The sequence below is a fragment of the Pan troglodytes genome, chromosome 22 (genome assembly GCF_028858775.2).
Source record: "Pan troglodytes isolate AG18354 chromosome 22, NHGRI_mPanTro3-v2.0_pri, whole genome shotgun sequence".
Lineage (NCBI taxonomy): Eukaryota > Metazoa > Chordata > Mammalia > Primates > Hominidae > Pan > Pan troglodytes.
Window position 1 is genome coordinate 33,967,515 of NC_072420.2, and position 18,886 is coordinate 33,986,400.

Here is an 18,886-nt window from a genome sequence, read left to right on the forward strand (position 1 = left end):
TTTTTTTTTTAAGAATTTTCATAACTTTTTTGCCTGGCCATTTCCTAACCTGCCACCGTTGGAAGCCATGGATATGGTGGAGGTCATTTACATCAACAGAAAGAAGAAAGTGTGGGATTATAATTATGATGATGAAAGTGATAGCGATACTGAGGCAGCGCCCAGGACAAGTGGCGGTGGCTATACCATGCATGGACTGACTGTCAGGCCTCTGGGTCAGGCCTCTGCCACCTCTACAGAATCCCAGTTGATAGACCCGGAGTCCGAGGAGGAGCCTGACCTGCCTGAGGTTGATGTGGAGCTCCCCACGATGCCAAAGGACAGCCCTCAGCAGTTGGAACTCTTGAGTGGGCCCTGTGAGAGGAGAAAGAGTCCACTCCAGGACCCTTTTCCCGAAGAGGACTACAGCTCCACGGAGGGGTCTGGGGGCAGAATTACCTTCAATGTGGATTTAAACTCTGTGTTTTTGAGAGTTCTTGATGACGAGGACAGTGACGACTTAGAAGAAGCCCCTCTGATGCTATCGTCTCATCTGGAAGAGATGGTTGACCCAGAGGATCCTGATAATGTGCAATCAAACCATTTGCTGGCCAGCGGGGAAGGGACACAGCCAACCTTTCCCAGCCCCTCTTCAGAGGGCCTGTGGTCCGAAGATGCTCCATCTGATCAAAGTGACACTTCTGAGTCAGATGTTGACCTTGGGGATGGTTATATAATGAGATGACTCCAAAACTATTGAATGAACTTGGACAGACAAGCACCTACAGGGTTCTCTGTCCCTGCATCCTAACTTGCTGCCTTATCGTCTGCAAATGTTCTCCAAGGGAAGGAGGAGGAAACTGTAGAGTGTTCCCTTCTTCCAGGTGACATCACCTATGCACATTCCCAGTATGGGGACCATAGTATCATTCAGTACATTGTTTACATATTCAAAGTGGTGCACTTTGAAGGAAGCACGTGTGCACCTTTCCTTTACACTAATGCACTTAGGATGTTTCTGTATCATGTTTACCAGGGAGCAGGGTTCCCCACGGTTTCAGAGGTGGTCCAGGATCCTATGATACTTCTTTTCTTTCTTTTTTTTTTTTTTTTTTTTTTTTTTTTTTTTTTTGAGACAGAGTCTCGTTCTGTCGCCCAAGCTGGAGCGCAATGGTGTGATCTTGGCTCACTGCAACATCCGCTTCCCAGGTTCAAGTGATTCTCCTGCCTCAGCCTCCCTCGCAAGTAGCTGGGATTACAGGCGCCTGCCACCATGCCTAGCAAATTTTTGTATTTTTAGTAGAGACAGGATTTTACCATGTTGGCCAGGCTGGTCTCAAACTCCTGACCTCAAGTGATCTGCCTTCCTCAGCCTCGTAAAGTGCTGGGATTACAGGGGTGAGCCGCTGTGCCTGGCTGGCCCTGTGATATTTCTGTGAAATAAATTGGGCCAGGGTGGGAGCAGGGAAAGAAAAGGAAAATAGTAGCAAGAGCTGCAAAGCAGGCAGGAAGGGAGGAGGAGAGCCAGGTGAGCAGTGGAGAGAAGGGGGGCCCTGCACAAGGAAACAGGGAAGAGCCATCGAAGTTTGTCGGTGAGCCTTGGGCACCTACCTCACCCATGTCACATCCTGTCTCCTGCAATTGGAATTCCACCTTGTCCAGCCCTCCCCAGTTAAAGTGGGGAAGACAGACTTTAGGATCACGTGTGTGACTAATACAGAAAGGAAACATGGCGTCGGGGAGAGGGATAAAACCTGAATGCCATATTTTAAGTTAAAAAAAAAAAAGCAAACACAAAGATGCTTCAAGATCTTCAGGAGAAGTATGGTATACAAGTTTCAGGGACCCTATTTGACAATTTTCAGAGTGCTCTCTATGCTGATTCCGAGTCAAGTGTGTCAGCTGTGATTACAGTGCCTGTGGATCTAGGCCGGGTTGGGGGGGTGTGGGCGGGGGAAGGGAAGTCTGACCCGGAGCAATTGCTCCTGCCGGTAACCCCAGCACTTTGGGATGCCTAAGCAGGCGTATCGCTTGAGGCCAGTAATTCGAGACCAGCCTGGGCAACATGGCAAATCTGTCTCTACAAAACAAAATTAGAAAAATTAACTGGGCGTAGTGGCATGTGCCTGTTGTCCCAGCTACTTGGGAGGCTGAGGTGGGAGAATGGCTTGAGCCCAGGAAGCGGAGGTTGCAGTGAGCCAAGATCATGTCACTGCACTTCAGCCTGGGTGACAGAACCAGACCCTGTCTTTTAAAAGGGGGTTGGTGGGGAGAGGCTCTAGAATGTCATGTAGCAACCAGTTTAAGGACTGGGACTCAGGGATCCAACTCCCACAGTTTCCCTGTGTGACCCTAGGCATTTGACTTAGCCTTTCTGAGCCTCAGGTTTTTTGTTTCTGAAATAAAAGGATTGGACTAGGTAATCTCCAAGATCCTAGGAACCCAGGAGAAAGATGAGAAAATGTACAAGAATGAACACTCAGGTGGAAATGCTGCAATCCTGAGAAGCTCCCAGGATGAATGAAAGGCACAGGACCTTCTTACCCCTCACCCCTGCCCCCCTCAAGAGCTGGTTTCTCAAACCTTTCTCTTAGGCCCCTTCAAAGGGGGAAAACTAAAAATTATACAAGTTATAGTTCAAGGACTTTAAATAGATTATATGATTGCTCAAAAGGAGGCTGTGAGGAGGGAACACCTTATTTAATCTAATGAAATTCCATAGGAAAGAGGCCTTTTGTATATGGAATCAATTTATCTGCCTTCTCAGTGCATCTGTCGTATTCTGAAAGATTCTGGGTTGATCTTTTGCGATAACCTCTATGGCTGTGAGTGTGTGTGTGTGTTTGTGTATTTTTTAACATTTTGTATAATGATTGGAGGTTGGTAAAAAGTAACACAACAGTACTTTTTTAATACAAACTTGGTGTGGTCTTGAGTTGTCTTCCATTGGAGAGCGTACGTGTGCCACAGATTGGTGCACCTGCCGGCATCTCTAGGATTGCACCAACTCCCTCTAGCTCTTCTTGGTGGCCTGCAGGGGCCTAGGGCGCATTCACTTCCCTCTGCTTGACTTTACGTGGTGTTCTAGCGTCAGACATCAGGCGATGCCGTGCATTACCCAAGACACTGGACAGCTCCGGATTTTCCCGTCTAACCACTAATCACGTTAAAAAGAGGAAATTAACGCTTTCTTAGTAGTCTCTGAAAGAAACTAGTTATTTGCGTAAAGATGACTTGGTTTTGTGTTGTGTATCCCTGGGGAGAAGGGTAAAGAAGACCCTCAAACTGGATTTGCTGCTGAAGTGCTTTTAACTCACCTGTGCGGAGAGCGGACTTCAAGAGAGGGCGTGCCGGTGCTCCGGACAAAACCTGGGGAATACTGAAAGCCACCACCACCACCGTCATTCCAGCATCCAGATCTCAGTCCTGGGTTGGTGTTGTAGGGCATTTATTTATTTGACTTGACGGCGCCTTTCAAAGCTTGCGAGGATCCCTTCCTCTTCCTCGTGTGCATCTGCCAAGCCTGTGCCCCGCGCCTCGCGGGCGGACCCGGGCTGGTGGGCGGGGCCTGCAGCGGGGTGGGAGCCCGGTCGCCCGGCCCCTCCCCACCCCGCCCCGCCCATCTCCGCTGGTTCCCGGAAGCCACCGCGGACAAGCTCTCCCGGGCGCGGGCGGGGGTCGTGTGCTTGGAGGAAGCCGCGGAACCCCCAGCGTCCGTCCATGGCGTGGAGCCTTGGGAGCTGGTTGGGTGGCTGCCTGCTGGTGTCAGGTGAGGGGTCCGCGGGGAGGGGGCGCGCTTGGGAACCGGGAGGCCCCGCGAGATGCCGCCCCTGATCCCATCTCTGGGCGCCCTGCAAGTGACTTAAGAGCCATCGGGGCCTCGGGAGAGAAGATGCAAACGCCACGGCCGGCTGCTGAGACGCAACTAGGCTGCTGCTGCCGTCGATTCTGTAACAGGAGAAAGCCCCATCCGCGCCCGGATTACAGACCGTCTGGGCCCTAAACTCAGGGGGAGACTCCCGGCGTCTTTTGACTCCCTGTCCTCCTGCAGCTCTCTGCTGGCGGGCGTCTAAATAAAGTAGCTTCCCCAAAAGACCCAAGATCCCACCGTGGCTGTCATCTGACCCTTCTGGAGACTATCATTTCAAGTGGAGGCCCCCACCAGTCCCCGAGTGCCCTGACAGCCCTCCCTGACCCCAAGTCTGCCCCCTCAGTACCAGCCCTCCCTACAGATGTGCCTCCCATCACCCGCTGCACCTCCCCTCCTTCCGGTTCAGGCCCGAGCACCCTGAAATCTGGATTCTGTCCCCCAGCGCCCCAGCTCCATGGCTTCTAAACCTAAATCCATTGAAACCTTTTCTGTCCTCTAAATTGACTGCCTAGGTTCCAATAACACCATGGTCACCTCCTTCCTTTCTCATGAACTCTTCCCTGGCCTTCCGGGATACCCCTCCGGTTTCCCGCCCTGTCAGGCTGTCTCTGCTTGGGACCCTCCTGCTCTGTCAGGTTTCTATGTAGCTAATTGTGATGCCCAAAGCCTTTTCTCTCCTTCCCTGGCACTGTTCCTTTGGGGGATTTCAGCCAAACCCTGGCATTAAACACGGGCTATAGGCCCATGACTCGCACATTTATATCTCTCTTGGTACCAGTTGGGTGATGGGTGGTGGTTTATTATAGTCTTCTACTTTTCTACTTGCATGTAGGTTTCAAATTTTCTTTTCTTTCTTTCTTCTTCCTTTTTTTTTTTTTTTTTTTTTTTTGAGACAGCGTTTTGCTCTGTTGCTGTGGCCCAGGCTGGAGTGCAGTGGCTTGATCTTGCCTCACTGCCACCTCCGCCTCCTGGGTTCAAGCGATTTTCCTCCCTCAGCCTCCCGAGTAGCTGGAATTACAGGTGTGTGCCACTACGCCTGGCTAATTTTTGTATTTTTATTGGAGATGGGGTTTCGCCATGTTGGCCAGGCTGGTCTCGAACTCCTGACCTCAGGTGATTCACCTTCCTCGGCCTCCCAAAGAGCTGGGATTACAGGCGCGAGCCACCATGCCTGGCCAGGTTTCGAATTTTCTATTAAAAGGTTTGAAAATAATTTCTGTCTCTAGCCCACATCTGTTCTTGGTGTGACCTCTGGGCTCATTCATCTGGCTGTCTCCCTGACATTCCTACTTCAGCCTCTCTCCAGCATCTCCAACCTAATGCAGCTCAAATGGGACTCGTGAGTTCCCCAGCTGAGCTCCAATCGGGGCACCAGCTGCTTAAGCCCAAAATGGACATTGACCTCAGCTTTTATGCATCAAATGTATCAGGAAGTCTCCAGTTTGTTTTTACGTCTGGAAATATATCTGAAATCCATGTGCCCACCCTACCCCCTCATAGCTTTCTGCCACCACACAAATCCAAGGCTCCTTTGTCTGTCCCCATTTTACTCCCGCCCCTCCAGAAATTTCTCCTCACGGCTGTTCAAAGAAAATCTAGACTCCTCAGCACAGCCAACCTGTCTCTCCCTCCCTCACCCACGTGGCCTTTGAAGACATGGAGCCATAGAGGAGAACCAAGTGCTGGATGTGGGCTTTTTCATGGGCATCTGTTTTGAGGAAAAAGGTTGTAAATGTTTTTGTCTTATTTTCATAGCATTGGGAATGGTACCACCTCCCGAAAATGTCAGAATGAATTCTGTTAATTTCAAGAACATTCTACAGTGGGAGTCACCTGCTTTTGCCAAAGGGAACCTGACTTTCACAGCTCAGTACCTAAGGTGGGTCTGGCCTCACTATTGGCAGGAACGCACCAGAGGAGCCAGCCCTGGGCTGGTCACTGGGTTGGGCCACAGGAGGAAGGGAGTCTGACTACGGTCACCGTGTGACTGTGACAACCCTCAGGGAGCCTCCCTGCCAGGCTTTTTCTGTCTGCAAATTCTCATGGCCACCTTTTCTCTTTTAGGTTTTCTAGTTGTGATGGTTGACGATTTGACTGTTAATCACAGGGCTGCTGGCAGATACAGACATTTTATCATGCGTATGTAGATATAATCAGCCATAGTGGTAACCTCATGCTGTGCCCATCCCAGCTTGTTTGTCACAGTTGATATATTTTAAAAGAAAAATACCACTGCTGTCATCTCTAGGTATGAGTAGTATTGCTGGAAGTCAACAATGTTGAGTGGATGCTACCCAAGAAACTGAGATATGCAAAGCGGTCAGGAAGCCCCCTTGCTACCATATATCACCTGTTCCCCTCCAATGGATTATAACATCATGCCCCAGTGCCATGCGCGATGCACATAATTTGCATAATGAGTGCTCAGTTTCTCCGTGGTTCCATCCTGAAATTAAAAGTAAGACAGCTACTGACTGTTAAAAACCCCATTCTCTGACAACAGCAGGGGCTGTGAAGGAAGAGTGAGTGTCACCCTAGACGGTCATCTCAGCGGTGATCTGAACGCCCTCTACCTCTCCTGCCTGTCAGTGTTTCCCTATGCCTGGTGAAGGAAGTCAGTGCCAGCACTCCCTTGGCAGCCTGCCACCATACGCCACATGCTGGACTGCAGGTGACACACCTTTAGGCCAGGCGCAAACAGCAGCAGGAGGCCCAAGGCTGACAAGCCAACACACCTGCTTTCTACGTGACTCAGAAACATACGAAGATAGACAAGTCCTTCAGTGAGGCAGGAGGAAATTTGTTCCCAGATCCAGCTGTCATTTCACAAAAATCCCCAAGGCCTGCTACATCAGAGAAGAAGTAGAAAGATGAATAAGATAGTCCTCGTCTGTGCATTGCTGGCTTTTGTTTTTTAACTTTTAGTTCAAAATAATTCCAGACTAACAGAACATTTCAAAATTTTAAGTAGAATACAAAAAATTTCCAGATAGCCTACAATCAGATTCACCAATTTTTTTTTTCTTTTTTTTATGAGACGGAGTCTCGCTCTGTCACCCAGGCTGGAGTGCAGTGGCGCGATCTCGGCTCACTGCAACCTCTGCCTCTCAGGTTCACGCCATTCTCCTGCCTCAGCCTCCCGAGTAGATGGGACTACAGGCTCCCACCACCATGCCCAGCTAATTTTTTGTATTTTTAGTAGAGACGGGGTTTCACCGTGTTAGCCAGGATGGTCTCAATCTCCTGACCTCATGATCCACCCACCTCGGCTTCCCGAAGTGCTGGGATTACAGGCGTGAGCCACCACGCCCGGCCCAGGTTCACCAATTTTTAATGTTGGTCACATTCTCTCCCTTCCTCTCTCTCTCTCATGCCCTTTGTGCTGTAATATTTCACTGTGTATTTCACAAGAACAAGGATAATCTCTTACATCACATAGTACAGTGAGAAGCTCAGGAACTTTTACATTCATAAAATACTTGTATCTAATTTACAGTCCATAGTCCAGTACTGTCAGCTGTCCCAAGGATTGAAGGAGGGCATCCTCTATAATTAATTTTTTTCCTGATGTGCATTTTCTAGTACTGATTGGCTTTATCATTTGCTTTCTGTGCTTTCTCTACTCAGTCTGAATAGCCACAGAGATTTTACTGTGGAAAATTAAATTTCTTCTCTGTCTGTCTGTCTCCCTGTAGTTTGTTTTTCTTGTTCTGTGCTGTGCTTTTGGGTTTGTTTGTTTGTTTTTCTTTTTTTTTTTTTTTTGAGACGGAGTCTCGCTCTGTTGCCCAGGCTGGAGTGCAGTGGTGCGATCTCAGCTCACTGCAACCTCCGCCTCCCGGGTTCACGCCATTCTCCTGCCTCAGCCTCCCGAGTAGCTGGGACTACAGGCGCCCGCCACCACGCCCAGCTAATTTTTTGTATTTTTTAGTAGAGACACTGTTTCACTGTGTTACCCAGGATGGTCTTGATCTCCTGACCTCGTGATCCACCCGCCTTGGCTTCCCAAAGTGCTGGGATTACAGGCGTGAGCCACCGCGCCCAGCCTTTTTTTTTTTCTTTGAGACAGGGTCTCACTCTGTCACCAAGGCCGGAGTGCAGTGGTACGACCTCTGCTCACTGCAGCCTCCACCTCCTGGGTTCAAGCGATTCTCCTGCCTCAGCCTCCTGAGTAGCTGGGACTACAAGCGCATGCCACCGTGCCCAACTGATTTTTGTACTTCTAGCAGAGATGGGGTTTCACCATGTTGGCCGAGCTGGTCTTGAACTCCTGGCCTCAAGTGATCCACCTGCCTCAGTCTCCCAAAGAGCTGGGATTACAGGCGTGAGCTACCACACCCAGCCCATGCCATGCTTTTTTGCCATTATAGTCGAGGCACTTGGCTTTGCATGTTTATCTTTTATGTTAGCGATCCCAATGACTTCATGAAGTGACTTCATGAGGGTATCCACACCTGGGTTCCAGGTCTCCCCCGCGTGGAACTACAGAGTGAGTATGGCATGTGCTGGAGAAAACAAAATATGTGCTGGCCGTGTCCTTGGGGAAGATATTTGATCCCTAAAGATGTGATTGCCTCATGTGGCTCTACAAAAGAGTTGTTTAGAGTTTAGCATGAGCAATTGCACAGCACAAACTCTCTGTTGTTTGCATGCATTGGGGCAGGGCGTCCAGAGCAGGGGGCACTTCAGAGGATGTACTGGTGATTTTAATATAAAAACATCCAAAACAATTAGATGTAAATATGAGGAATGGGTCATATTACCTATTTAATGCGGGGAGAAGTATTTGTACATGCAATAAAAATAACCTAGTGAAGGCCAGGCGCGGTGGCTCATGCCCGTAATCCCAGCACTTTGGGAGGCCGAGGTGGGTGGATCACCTGAGATCAGGAGTTCGAGACCAGCCTTACCAACATGGCAAAACCCCATCTTTACTAAAAATACAAAATTAGCTGGGCATGGTGGTGCATACCTGTAGTCCCAGCTACTCAGAAGGCTGAGGCAGGAGAATCACTTGAACCCAGGAGGCAGAGGTTGCAGCAAGCTGAGATTGCACCATTGCACTCCAGCCTGGGTGACAGAGTGAGACTCCATCTCAAAAAAAAAAAAAAACCTAGTGAAAAAGACGTTATTGCAAAACAACTTTTGAAATACTGCACATGCTGGACAATTGATGCATTAGTTTAAAAGAAGGAAATGGGCCAGTAATCCCAGTACTTTGGGGGGCCAAGGTAGGATAATCATTTGAGGCCAGGAGTTCAAGACCAGCCTGGGCAACATAGCAGCCCCTTGTCTCTACAATTTTTTTTTTTTAATTAGCTGGACTTGAGTTGGAAAGAAGGAAGGCGGAAGGGAAGAAAGAAGGTAGGGAGGAAAAAAAATATGGCCACATGTGAGAAAACCCCCTTAATGAAATGACCGCTGGATTTTCCAAATGATGGGATGTTAAGCAGCCGTGAAGAAATGGTTGATTGACAAATATTTGTGGTATATTAAGTGAAAAAATAGCATGATCCCAATGATCTCTATCTACTTTTTGCAAGGGATTTTTCTAGGTTTCACTAAGAATGCTGTGAGATGTGATGTGCTACCTTAGACTATGAAGTCAAACAGATCTGAGTTCAGTTGGGCAGATTTCTTAGGCTCTCCACGCCTGACCCCTGTGTACTTAATAAATGTTGGCTGCTGTTATTTTTATCACCATCAGTTTCATCATCACTTCTGGGAGCAACCAAATTGGTTTTGGCACCAGAAGATGCCTTGGGGGACCAATCAGATAGCTCCTCACTTTTTTATTTTATTTTATAAATTTTTAAATTAAATTAAATTAAATTTTTTGAGACAGTGTCACTCTGTTGCCCAGGCTGGAGTGCAGTGGTGCAATCACGCCTCACTGCAGCCTCCACCTCCCAGGCTCAAGCGAGCTTCCCTCCTTAGCCTACTGAGTAGCTGGGACTACAGGCGCATGCCACCATACCCAAATAATTTTTTTATTTTTTATAGAGACAAGGACTCACCACGTTGTCCAGGCTGTTCTCAAACTCCTGGGCTCAAGTGATCCTCTGCCTCGGCCTCCCAGAGTGCTGGGATTATAGGCGTGAGCCACTGAGCCGGGCCAGCTCCTCACTTTTTGCAGGATGAGAGCCTGGGCTTCCTTTGATCACGTGGAGCCAATTACACCTCCTTGGCTGTTGCGAGCTTAGATTCAGGAGATTGTATTTCCCTAGCATCCAACAGGCATGTCCAAATGTCATCTCTTTTCTTCCACTTCACTTTCTGTCATGTTCCCTTTAGCGGTTGCTGTCGGGGCTGGTGTTCTGACTGAGACTGATGAATTGTTTTATAATTTTTCCAGAGTAATTGCAATGATAGTCATTTATAGGACAGGACAGTCACGGGTCACTTAACAACTGGGGTAGATTCTGAGAAATGCATCATTAGACAGTTTTGCTGTGTGAACGTCATGCAGTGTACTTGCACAAACCTAGATGGTGTAGCCTCGTATACACCTAGGCTATGTGGTTTAGCCTATTGCCCCAGGCTGTAAACCTGTACAGCATGTTACTGTACTGAGTGCTGTAGGCAATCGTAACACAATGGTATTTGTATACAGGCATATCACAGAGATAAGGCAGTTTTGGTTCCAGACTAACACAATAAAGCTAAAACCACAATAGAGTGAGTCACATGAATTTTTTTGTTTCCCGGTGCATCTAAAAATTATGTTTATACTGTAGTCCATTAAGTGTGCGATAGCGTTATGTCTAAAAAAATGTGCACAGCTTAATTTTAAAATATTTACTTGCTGAAAAATGCTAGCAATCATCAGAGCCTTCAGCAAGTCATAATCCTTTTGCTCGTGGAGCATCTTGCCTTGATATGGATGGCTGCTGACTGATCAGGGTAGTGGTTGCTGAGTTGCAGTGACTGTGACAATTTCTTGAAATAAGATGACAATGAAGACTGCTGCATCAATTAACTCTTCCTTTCATGACAGATTTCTCTGTAGCATGAGATGCTGTTCGGTAGCATTTTACTCACAGAAGAACTTTCAAAATTGGAATCCTTTCAAACCCTGCTATCAACTAAGTTTACGTAATATTCTAAATCCTTTGTTGTCATTTCAACAATGTTCATAGCATCTTCACCAGGAATAAATTCCATCTCAAGAAACCACTTTCTTTGCTCACTCATTAGAAACAACTCTTCATCTGTTCAACTTTTATCATGAGATTGGAGCAATTCAGTCGCATCTTCAGGTTCCGCTTCTAATTCTAGTTATCTTGCTGTTTTCACCACATCTGCAGTTACTTCCTCCACTGAAGTCTTGAACCCCTTAAAGTAATCTATGAGGGTTGGAATCAGCTTCTTCCAAACCCCTGTTAATGTTATATTTTGACCTCCTCCTATGAATCACCAATGTTCTTAATGGCATTTTGAATGGTGAATCCTTTCTGGGAGGTTTTCAATTTACCTTGCCCAGATCCATCAGAGAAATCACTATCTATGGCAGCTATAACTTTACAAAATATATTTCTTTATTTTATTTTATTTCATTTTATTTTATTTTTTAAGATGGAGTCTCACTCTGTTGCCCAGGCTGAAGTGCAGTGGTATGATCTCAGATCACTGCTGCCTCCACCTCCCAGGTTCAAGTGATTCTCCTGCTTCAGCTTCCCAAGTAGTGACACCACACCAGGCTAATTTTTGTATTTTTTTTTTTAGTAAAGTCAGGGTTTCACCATGTTGGCCAGGCTGGTCTCGAACTCCTGACCTCAAGTGATTTGCCCGCCTTGGCCTCCCAAAGTGCTCAGATTACAGGCATGAGCCACTGTGCCCAGCTTCAAAATATATTTCTTAAATAATAAGATTTGAAAGTCGAAATAACTCCTTGACCCATGGGCTACAGAATGGATGTTGTGTTAGCAGGCATGAAAACAGCATTAATTTCCTTTTAAATCTCCATCAGAGTTCTTGGGGAACCAGGTACATTGTCAATGAGAGGTAATATTTTGAGAGAAAACTTTTTATCCTGAGCAGTAGGTCTTAATGCTGGGCTTAAAATATTCAGTAAACCATGCTGTAAACAGATGTGCCGTCCTCCAGGCTTTGTTGCTCCATTTGTAGAGCACAGGCAGAGTAGATTTGGCATAATTCTTAAGAGCTCTCTGATTTTCAAAATGGTAATCCAGTGTTGGCTTCAACTTAAAGTCACCAGCTACATTAGCCCTTAACAAGAGTCAGCCTGTTCTTTGAAGCTTTGAAGCCAGGCATTGACTTCTCCTCTGTAACTATGAAAGTCCTAGATGACATCTTAATAGAAGATTGTTTCATCTACATTAAAAATCTGTTGTTTAGAGTATCCACCTTCATCATTTTAGCTAGATTTTAGCTAGATCTTCTGGATAACTTGCTGCAGCTTCTACATCGGCACTTGCTGCTTCACCTTGCACTTTTATATTATGGAGATGGCTTCTGTCCTTAAACCTTATGAACCAACCTCTGCTAACTTCCAACTTTTCTTTTTTTTTTTTTTTTTTTTTTGAGATGGAGTCTCGCTCTGTTGCCCAAGCTGGAATACAGTGACACAATCTCGGCTTATTGCAACCTCTGCCTCCCGGGTTCAAGTGATTCTCCTGCCTCAGCCTCCTGAGTAGCTGAGATTACAGGTGCATGCCACCAAGCCCGGCTAATTTTTTTGTATTTTTAGTAGAGATGGGGTTTCACCATGTTGGTCAGGCTGGTCTTGAACTCCTGACCTGATGATCCGCCCACCTCAGCCTCACAAAGTGCTGGGATTACAGGCGTGAGCCACCACACCCAGCCCCAACTTTTCTTCTGCAGCTTCCTCACCTCTTTAAGCCTTCACAGAATTGGAGTGTTAGGGTCTTGCTGTGGATTAGACTTTGGCTTAAGGGAATGGTGTGGCTGGTTTGATCTTCTATCCAGACCACTGAGACTTTCTGCATATTATCAATAAGGCTGTTTTACTTTCTTATTATTAATGTGTTCACTGGAGTAGCACTTTAAATTTCCTTCAACAACTTTTCCTTTGCATTCACAACTTGGCTAACTGTTTGGCCCAAGGGGCCTGTTGTGGCCTGCAATATGCCTTCCTCACTAAGCTTAATCCTTTGCAGCTTTTGGAATAGGGATGCCCGAGGAGAAGGAGAGAGGCAGGAGAGTGGCCAGTGGGTGGAGAAGTCAGAACACTCACAACATCTATTGATTAATTTCACTGTCTTATATAGGTGTGGTTCATGGTACCCCAAAACAATTACAACAGTAACATCAAAGATCACTGATCACAGATCACCATAACACATATAATCATGATGAAAAGTTTTGAAATATTGCGAGAATTACCAAAATGTGACATAAAGACATGAAGTGAGCATGTGCTGTTGGAAAAATGGCACCAATAGACTTGCTCAATGCAGGGTTGCTGCAGACCTTCGATTTGTAAAATGCAATATCTGTGAAGTACAGTAAAGCAAATCACAATAAAATGAGGTATGTGTACATCTAAATGTATTTAAACATAGAAAAGGTACAGTAAAAATACAGTATCATTATCTTAGGGCATCACCGTTGTATATGTGGTCTGTCATCTACCGAAATGTCATTATGCAGCACATGACTTTATTGAAAATCATTGTAATATCTTTATTTTGGTAAATTTTTGTAAATCAATGTCTCATAAATCACATGCCCCTGTTTTCAAAAATACGTAATCAAGGAAGCAAGCTTTCTTGGTCAAGTATGCTGAATACTCAACCCCTTGGAGAGGCACGTAGTCATTAAGATGTTCAAGTCTCTGAGAAGTTCTGTTTTGAAGACACGTATTTCTATGTTTAACACAGTTTCCACTCCTGCGCCCCACCCCTCCAAATTAAGTACCAGTCAGCCTCAGGGAGACTGAAGCTAGAACTCTCCTGATTGACCTATCTTTTTGATTGTGTAGTTATAGGATATTCCAAGATAAATGCATGAATACTACCTTGACGGAATGTGATTTCTCAAGTCTTTCCAAGTATGGTGACCACACCTTGAGAGTCAGGGCTGAATCTGCAGATGAGCATTCAGACTGGGTAAACATCACCTTCTGTCCTGTGGATGACAGTAAGCCATTTTGTTTTCCCTTTTTTTGTAATGTCATCATCTTGCCTTGTTTTTTTCCACATTGGTTGGTCCATCAACAAGAATTCTTTGAGGGCCCACAAATGGATGGCCTTGCACAAGGAGCTTAAGGAATATAATAAAGAGAGTTGTATCCCTAAAGAATTCATGGGAGAGACAGAAAAAGATAGGCATATCATCAATGCAACAATTAAATATAAATCTAACACCTTCAATGCCTCAAGGATGTGACTATGTTGGGGCCCGTGCTGTTGAGGAGAAGTTCTGGAAGGATTCTTGTGGTGAATTTTCTGGGAGAAAGTCAGTATGGAATTATGACTTAAACAAAGAAATATAACGTGATAGGCAAAAGAATGAAGGCAGGTGTAGAGATGGAAAATCTGATGCAGACAGCCGGCTTGCCCAGAGCGAAGGACAGAGGGAGGGATAGGGCTGATGGCAGGTGGGTTGGGTCAGACTGGTTGGTCAGCATCAAAAATTGTTCCCAGGTTGGGCGGAGATTGCAGTGAGCCGAGATCACGCCACTGCACACCAGCCTGGGCAACAGAGTGAGACTTGGTCTCAAAAAAATATATATATATTGTTCCCAGGTTAGATTTGGAGAGTCATGGTGACCACCAGAGTCCCCTAAATATGAGATGAGCATATTTAGAATATCAGGAATTGAAAACTAATTAAACCATATATTAGCAATTGAGAGAGTAAAGAAGATTAGAGGTTAAAAGAACCTGATTCACAAAATTCACATACAGCCCTTCAAAACTCACATAGAGAAAAGCACTAAAAGAATTGTCTCTGGCTAGGCATGGTGGCTCACGTCTATAATCCCAACACTTTGGGAGGCTGAGGTGGTGGATCACTTGAGCCCAGGAATTTTCTTTTTTTCTTTCTTTCTTTTTTTTTTTTTTTTTTTTTTTTTGAGACAAAGTCTCACTCTGACACCCAGGCTGAAGTGCAGTGGCGCAATCTCAGATCACTGCAAACTGCCTCCAGGGTTCAAATGATTCTTGTGCCTCAGCCTCCTGAGTAGCTGGGACTTCAAGTGCCTGTCACTATGCCCAGCTAAATTTTTTTGTAATTTTAGTAGAGACGGGGTCTCACCATGTTGGCCAGGCTGGTCTTGAACTCCTGACCTTAAGTGATCCACCTGCCTCAGCCTCCCAAAGTGCTGGGATTACAGACATGAACCACCACGCTTGTCGTTGAGCCCAGGAATTTAAGACCAGCCTGGGAAACATGGTGAAACCCTGTCTCTACAAAAAAAAAAAAAAAAAATACCAAAAAAAAAAAAAAAAAAAAATTAGCCAGGCATGGTGGAGTGTGCTTGTACTCCCAGCTACTTGGGAGGTGAGGTGGGAGAGTCACCTGAGCCTGGGAATTCAAGGCTGCAGTGAGCCATTATCACACCACTGCACTCCAGCAGCCTGGGTGACCAGAGTGAAGTCTTATCTCAAAAAAAGAACTGTCTCTATATGGGGAGTGGTCTTTATGCCAGTCCCTGCTCTGGACCCCCATGACCCCCACAGTTACATCCTCCCTGGTAGAGAATGAGGCTAGGATGCCTTTCTTCCCTTTCCCAATTCCATCCCAAGCCTGGGTAAAAACGTCTTACTTTTGGAATCATAAATTATCAAAGTTAGATTATATTTTCTAATGGTACCTTTACAAAAACAAAGGAAAGATGAACGGAAAAGTAAGTTTCACAATAGTTAAAAGTACAAGTTTTTGCTCCTATAATTGCTAACTGGCTTACCAGGTCCTAAGTTGTCCCAAATTCTGTTAGCTCCCATCCACGGAAGTTCCCTTTAGAGCCTAGGTACAACACGGTTAAGCAGCTTGTCAAAAAGTCATACAGGTCATGAGTGGCTGAGCAAGGATTCAGACCCAGGCTCTTGCTTCTGTGCTCTTAGCAACTACTACCCAATATTGGAGATTTGCCTCTTGAAGTCTATGTATTTTAGTGATAGGAAAGTGTTTCCAGGCATCATGCATAACCTATTTATACTTGCTTTGGCAAAGTATTCCAACAAGTTTTCTTGTCTGGTTTTCAGACGAGCACTTTAGAATGATAGAAGCAGGTCCATTAACAGCCCTGAAAAAGTAACAGCAGCCAAAGAAGAATACAGGACATAACTCAAACACCATGATTGCCTGGAACCATTTATGAATCATTCTATAGTTATTATTGAGTACATCTGTGTAACAGCTGCATTCTGAGCACTGAAGCTACAACAATGAACGAGACAAAATACCTCATGGAGCATATATGTGCTAATCAGGAATACAGATAATAAATAAATAGATACATATTACATGACAGGTAGTGACTATGGTTCTTAAGAAGACTGAAGCAAGGCAATAGGACAGAAAGTAATGGGAGCTGCGCTTCTACATAGAATGGTAAGATACAGTCTCTCTGAGGAAGTAGCATTTGAGCAGAGACCCAAATGAAGTGAAGGAGCCAGCCACATGAATATCTAGTAAAAGAGCATTCAGAAGGGAAACAGCTTTAGACATTGTTGGAAATATATATGGTTAATTATATATGTTAAACATGTAAAGGTGGCCACTAAAAATAATAGAGATGCCATCTGTAGCTTCCATCCTGAAAAAGGAAATAAAATTCAAGCCAACAAAAAGCAGGAATAAAAGAGGAGAAGACACCAAAAACATAAAATAGAAATTTAAAAAGAAATCCTTATAGAAAATACAAAATAATGTAGCTGGAATAATTCCAAATGTATCAGAAACCACAATAAACATAAGTGGACTAAACTTCATTAAGAAAGACAAAGATTATCAGATTTTTTAAAAGAAACTAAATCCAACTATCCTTCTTAGCCATGTCAATCAATGTCATGACAATAGTATATCAAAGCAGTGTACTTCCGTGGACTAATTGTTCTGCATGGTTATGAAAAATCAATGTTGAAGTTTTTAAAATGTGATTTTTGATTGTCATTTTGCTTGTTCTTCTGCTTAGCCATTATTGGACCCCCTGGAATGCAAGTAGAAGTACTTGCTGATTCTTTACATATGCGTTTCTTAGCCCCTAAAATTGAGAATGAATACGAAACTTGGACTATGAAGAATGTGTATAACTCATGGACTTATAATGTGCAATACTGGAAAAACGGTACTGATGAAAAGGTAAGGTTGGCTAATTGCATTTCAGAGGTAGTAGGCTTTCATATTCTTTACAGAATCTTGCAAGGTGGCAGCACCTTATGGACTGGTCCTCTGTAAGCCAAGAACTTCCCAGACTGAGGGGTTACTGGTATCTCTGGCTCAAGCTTCCCAGACTCCTAAGGGATATGTGTAGAGCAGACTTTCAGGACAAAGTCTGCACAGTGACAGCAGACCTTTCCCCCCCCGAAGGGCAGTTGCAGGGGAAGGCACAGTTGAGTCAGAGTTAGCTAAGGGAACTTGGAGCTGGCTGAATTAGGTGATCAGCAAATTGACAACTGTCCCATGACATCAACCCCTGTGTCCCACACACACCGCAAATCAGGGACATCCGTGGTCAAGACAGCCCCTTGTTGCTCTATTCTTCAGGGGACAATTTCTTTAAAAACATGGGCTTGGAGTCAAAAGATCTGATCGGAATATCACCCGTGCCACCATGTGCCATTGGTCACTTTCTTGACCCCAGCCTCCTCAAGTCTGCAAAATGGGCATAATAACTTACTTTATTAATAAAACAAGGATAATAACCTACTTCATAAGATTGTTGGGGAATTTAATGAAATAATAGAAAATATAAACTCATCCCATTGCCTGGAATGATGTATATATGGTCAGTACATCAGTACATGAGGTTTCCTTCCTCTTTGCTAAACATGTTAAGGTTATTTTTATTCATCCTTGGTCAAGGTTTATTCTGATACCTAATGCTTCTGAGCTGAATGCCATTCATGGTCCTAAACTGACATATATATGTTATGTATGTCATATTACATATATGTTATCCCTTCCACATTAAATGTTGACTTTACCACTTAATTCTCAAAGTGTTTGGGAAGAAGGGATCACCCATGTTTATTATCTTAGGAATGATGTAGTTAAATTTATATACACACACTGCATAGCCCAAAAAATCTCAAGTTAATTTTTTTCCCCAAAAAATATTCCATTAAATGATGCAGTGTCTTAAGTCCATTCCTGCTGCCACAACAAAATACCACAGACTAGGTAACTTATAAACACTAGAAATTTATTTCTCACAGTTCTGCAGGCTGGGAAGTCCAAGATCAAGGCACCAGCAGATTCAGTGTCTGGTGAGCACTGGCGTGCTCTGCCTCCTAGATGGTGGAAGGCAAAGGGCAAGGATGTAAACAGCTCCCTTGCTGCTCTTTTCTAAGGTCACCAATGGCATTCAGGAAGGCTCTGCCCTCATTATTTAATCACTTCTGAAAGCCTCCACCTCTGAGTCCTATCATAGTGACAGTTAAGTTTCAGCATATGAATTCTGATACTCACAATCACTGATCAAATGCAGGCATCTCTGTTAAGCCCTGGGGTATAAAGATAAGAGCAGATTGCTCCCCTCCGGGAGCTAGCAACAGACCTCAATTAAGGATCTAGTTTTACAGTAAGCAGGGTCAGGTGCCTCCTGAGGCAAGTGTGAATGCAAACTCCACTTACTGTTTAGCTTCTTTTCTCACACATGCCCACAACATGGGCATCTGGTTACACATTTGTCCTCTCTCTTCGGCCAGTTGTGTGGCAACCTTCTGTGTGACTTACCGAGTGTGGAAAGGCTGCCTGCTGCACTGCTACTCTCACAGGTGCCTGTGATGCCACCAATACAGGCTTTTTGGGGGTTTTTTTGAGGCAGAGTCACAGTCTGTCGTTGCCCAGGCTGGAAAGCAGCGGTGCAATCTCAGCTTACTGCAACCT

The 18,886-nt window shown here is 45.1% G+C and overlaps 2 protein-coding genes across 10 annotated transcripts in view; both read left to right on the forward strand.

The window, feature by feature from the left end:
- IFNAR2 (interferon alpha and beta receptor subunit 2) overlaps nucleotides 1-3,361 on the forward strand; it is a 36,248-nt gene extending 32,887 nt beyond the window's left edge. For 2 of the 3 annotated variants that reach the window (XM_016947177.4, XM_016947176.4), the window contains exon 9: nucleotides 14-1,777. In XM_016947177.4, the coding sequence (XP_016802666.1) occupies nucleotides 14-724 (711 nt within the window). In that variant the 3' untranslated portion in view covers nucleotides 725-1,777. Of the gene's footprint in view, nucleotides 1-13; nucleotides 1,778-3,245 lie in introns of those variants that run through there. The other variant, XM_016947181.4, reaches the window with a different exon arrangement.
- The window catches only part of IL10RB (interleukin 10 receptor subunit beta), a 41,128-nt gene continuing 25,487 nt past the window's right edge, over nucleotides 3,246-18,886 (forward strand). For 2 of the 7 annotated variants that reach the window (XR_010154465.1, XM_016938484.4), the window contains exons 1-4: nucleotides 3,592-3,748; nucleotides 5,606-5,729; nucleotides 13,812-13,969; nucleotides 16,971-17,137. Coding sequence is in view for 6 of the 7 variants with exons in the window: in XM_016938484.4 (XP_016793973.1) it covers nucleotides 3,700-3,748; nucleotides 5,606-5,729; nucleotides 13,812-13,969; nucleotides 16,971-17,137 (498 nt within the window). In the remaining variant the exon portion in view is untranslated. Of the gene's footprint in view, nucleotides 3,749-5,436; nucleotides 5,730-13,811; nucleotides 13,970-16,970; nucleotides 17,138-18,886 lie in introns of those variants that run through there. The other 5 variants (XM_063803527.1, XM_063803528.1, XM_531433.9 and 2 more) reach the window with 5 other exon arrangements.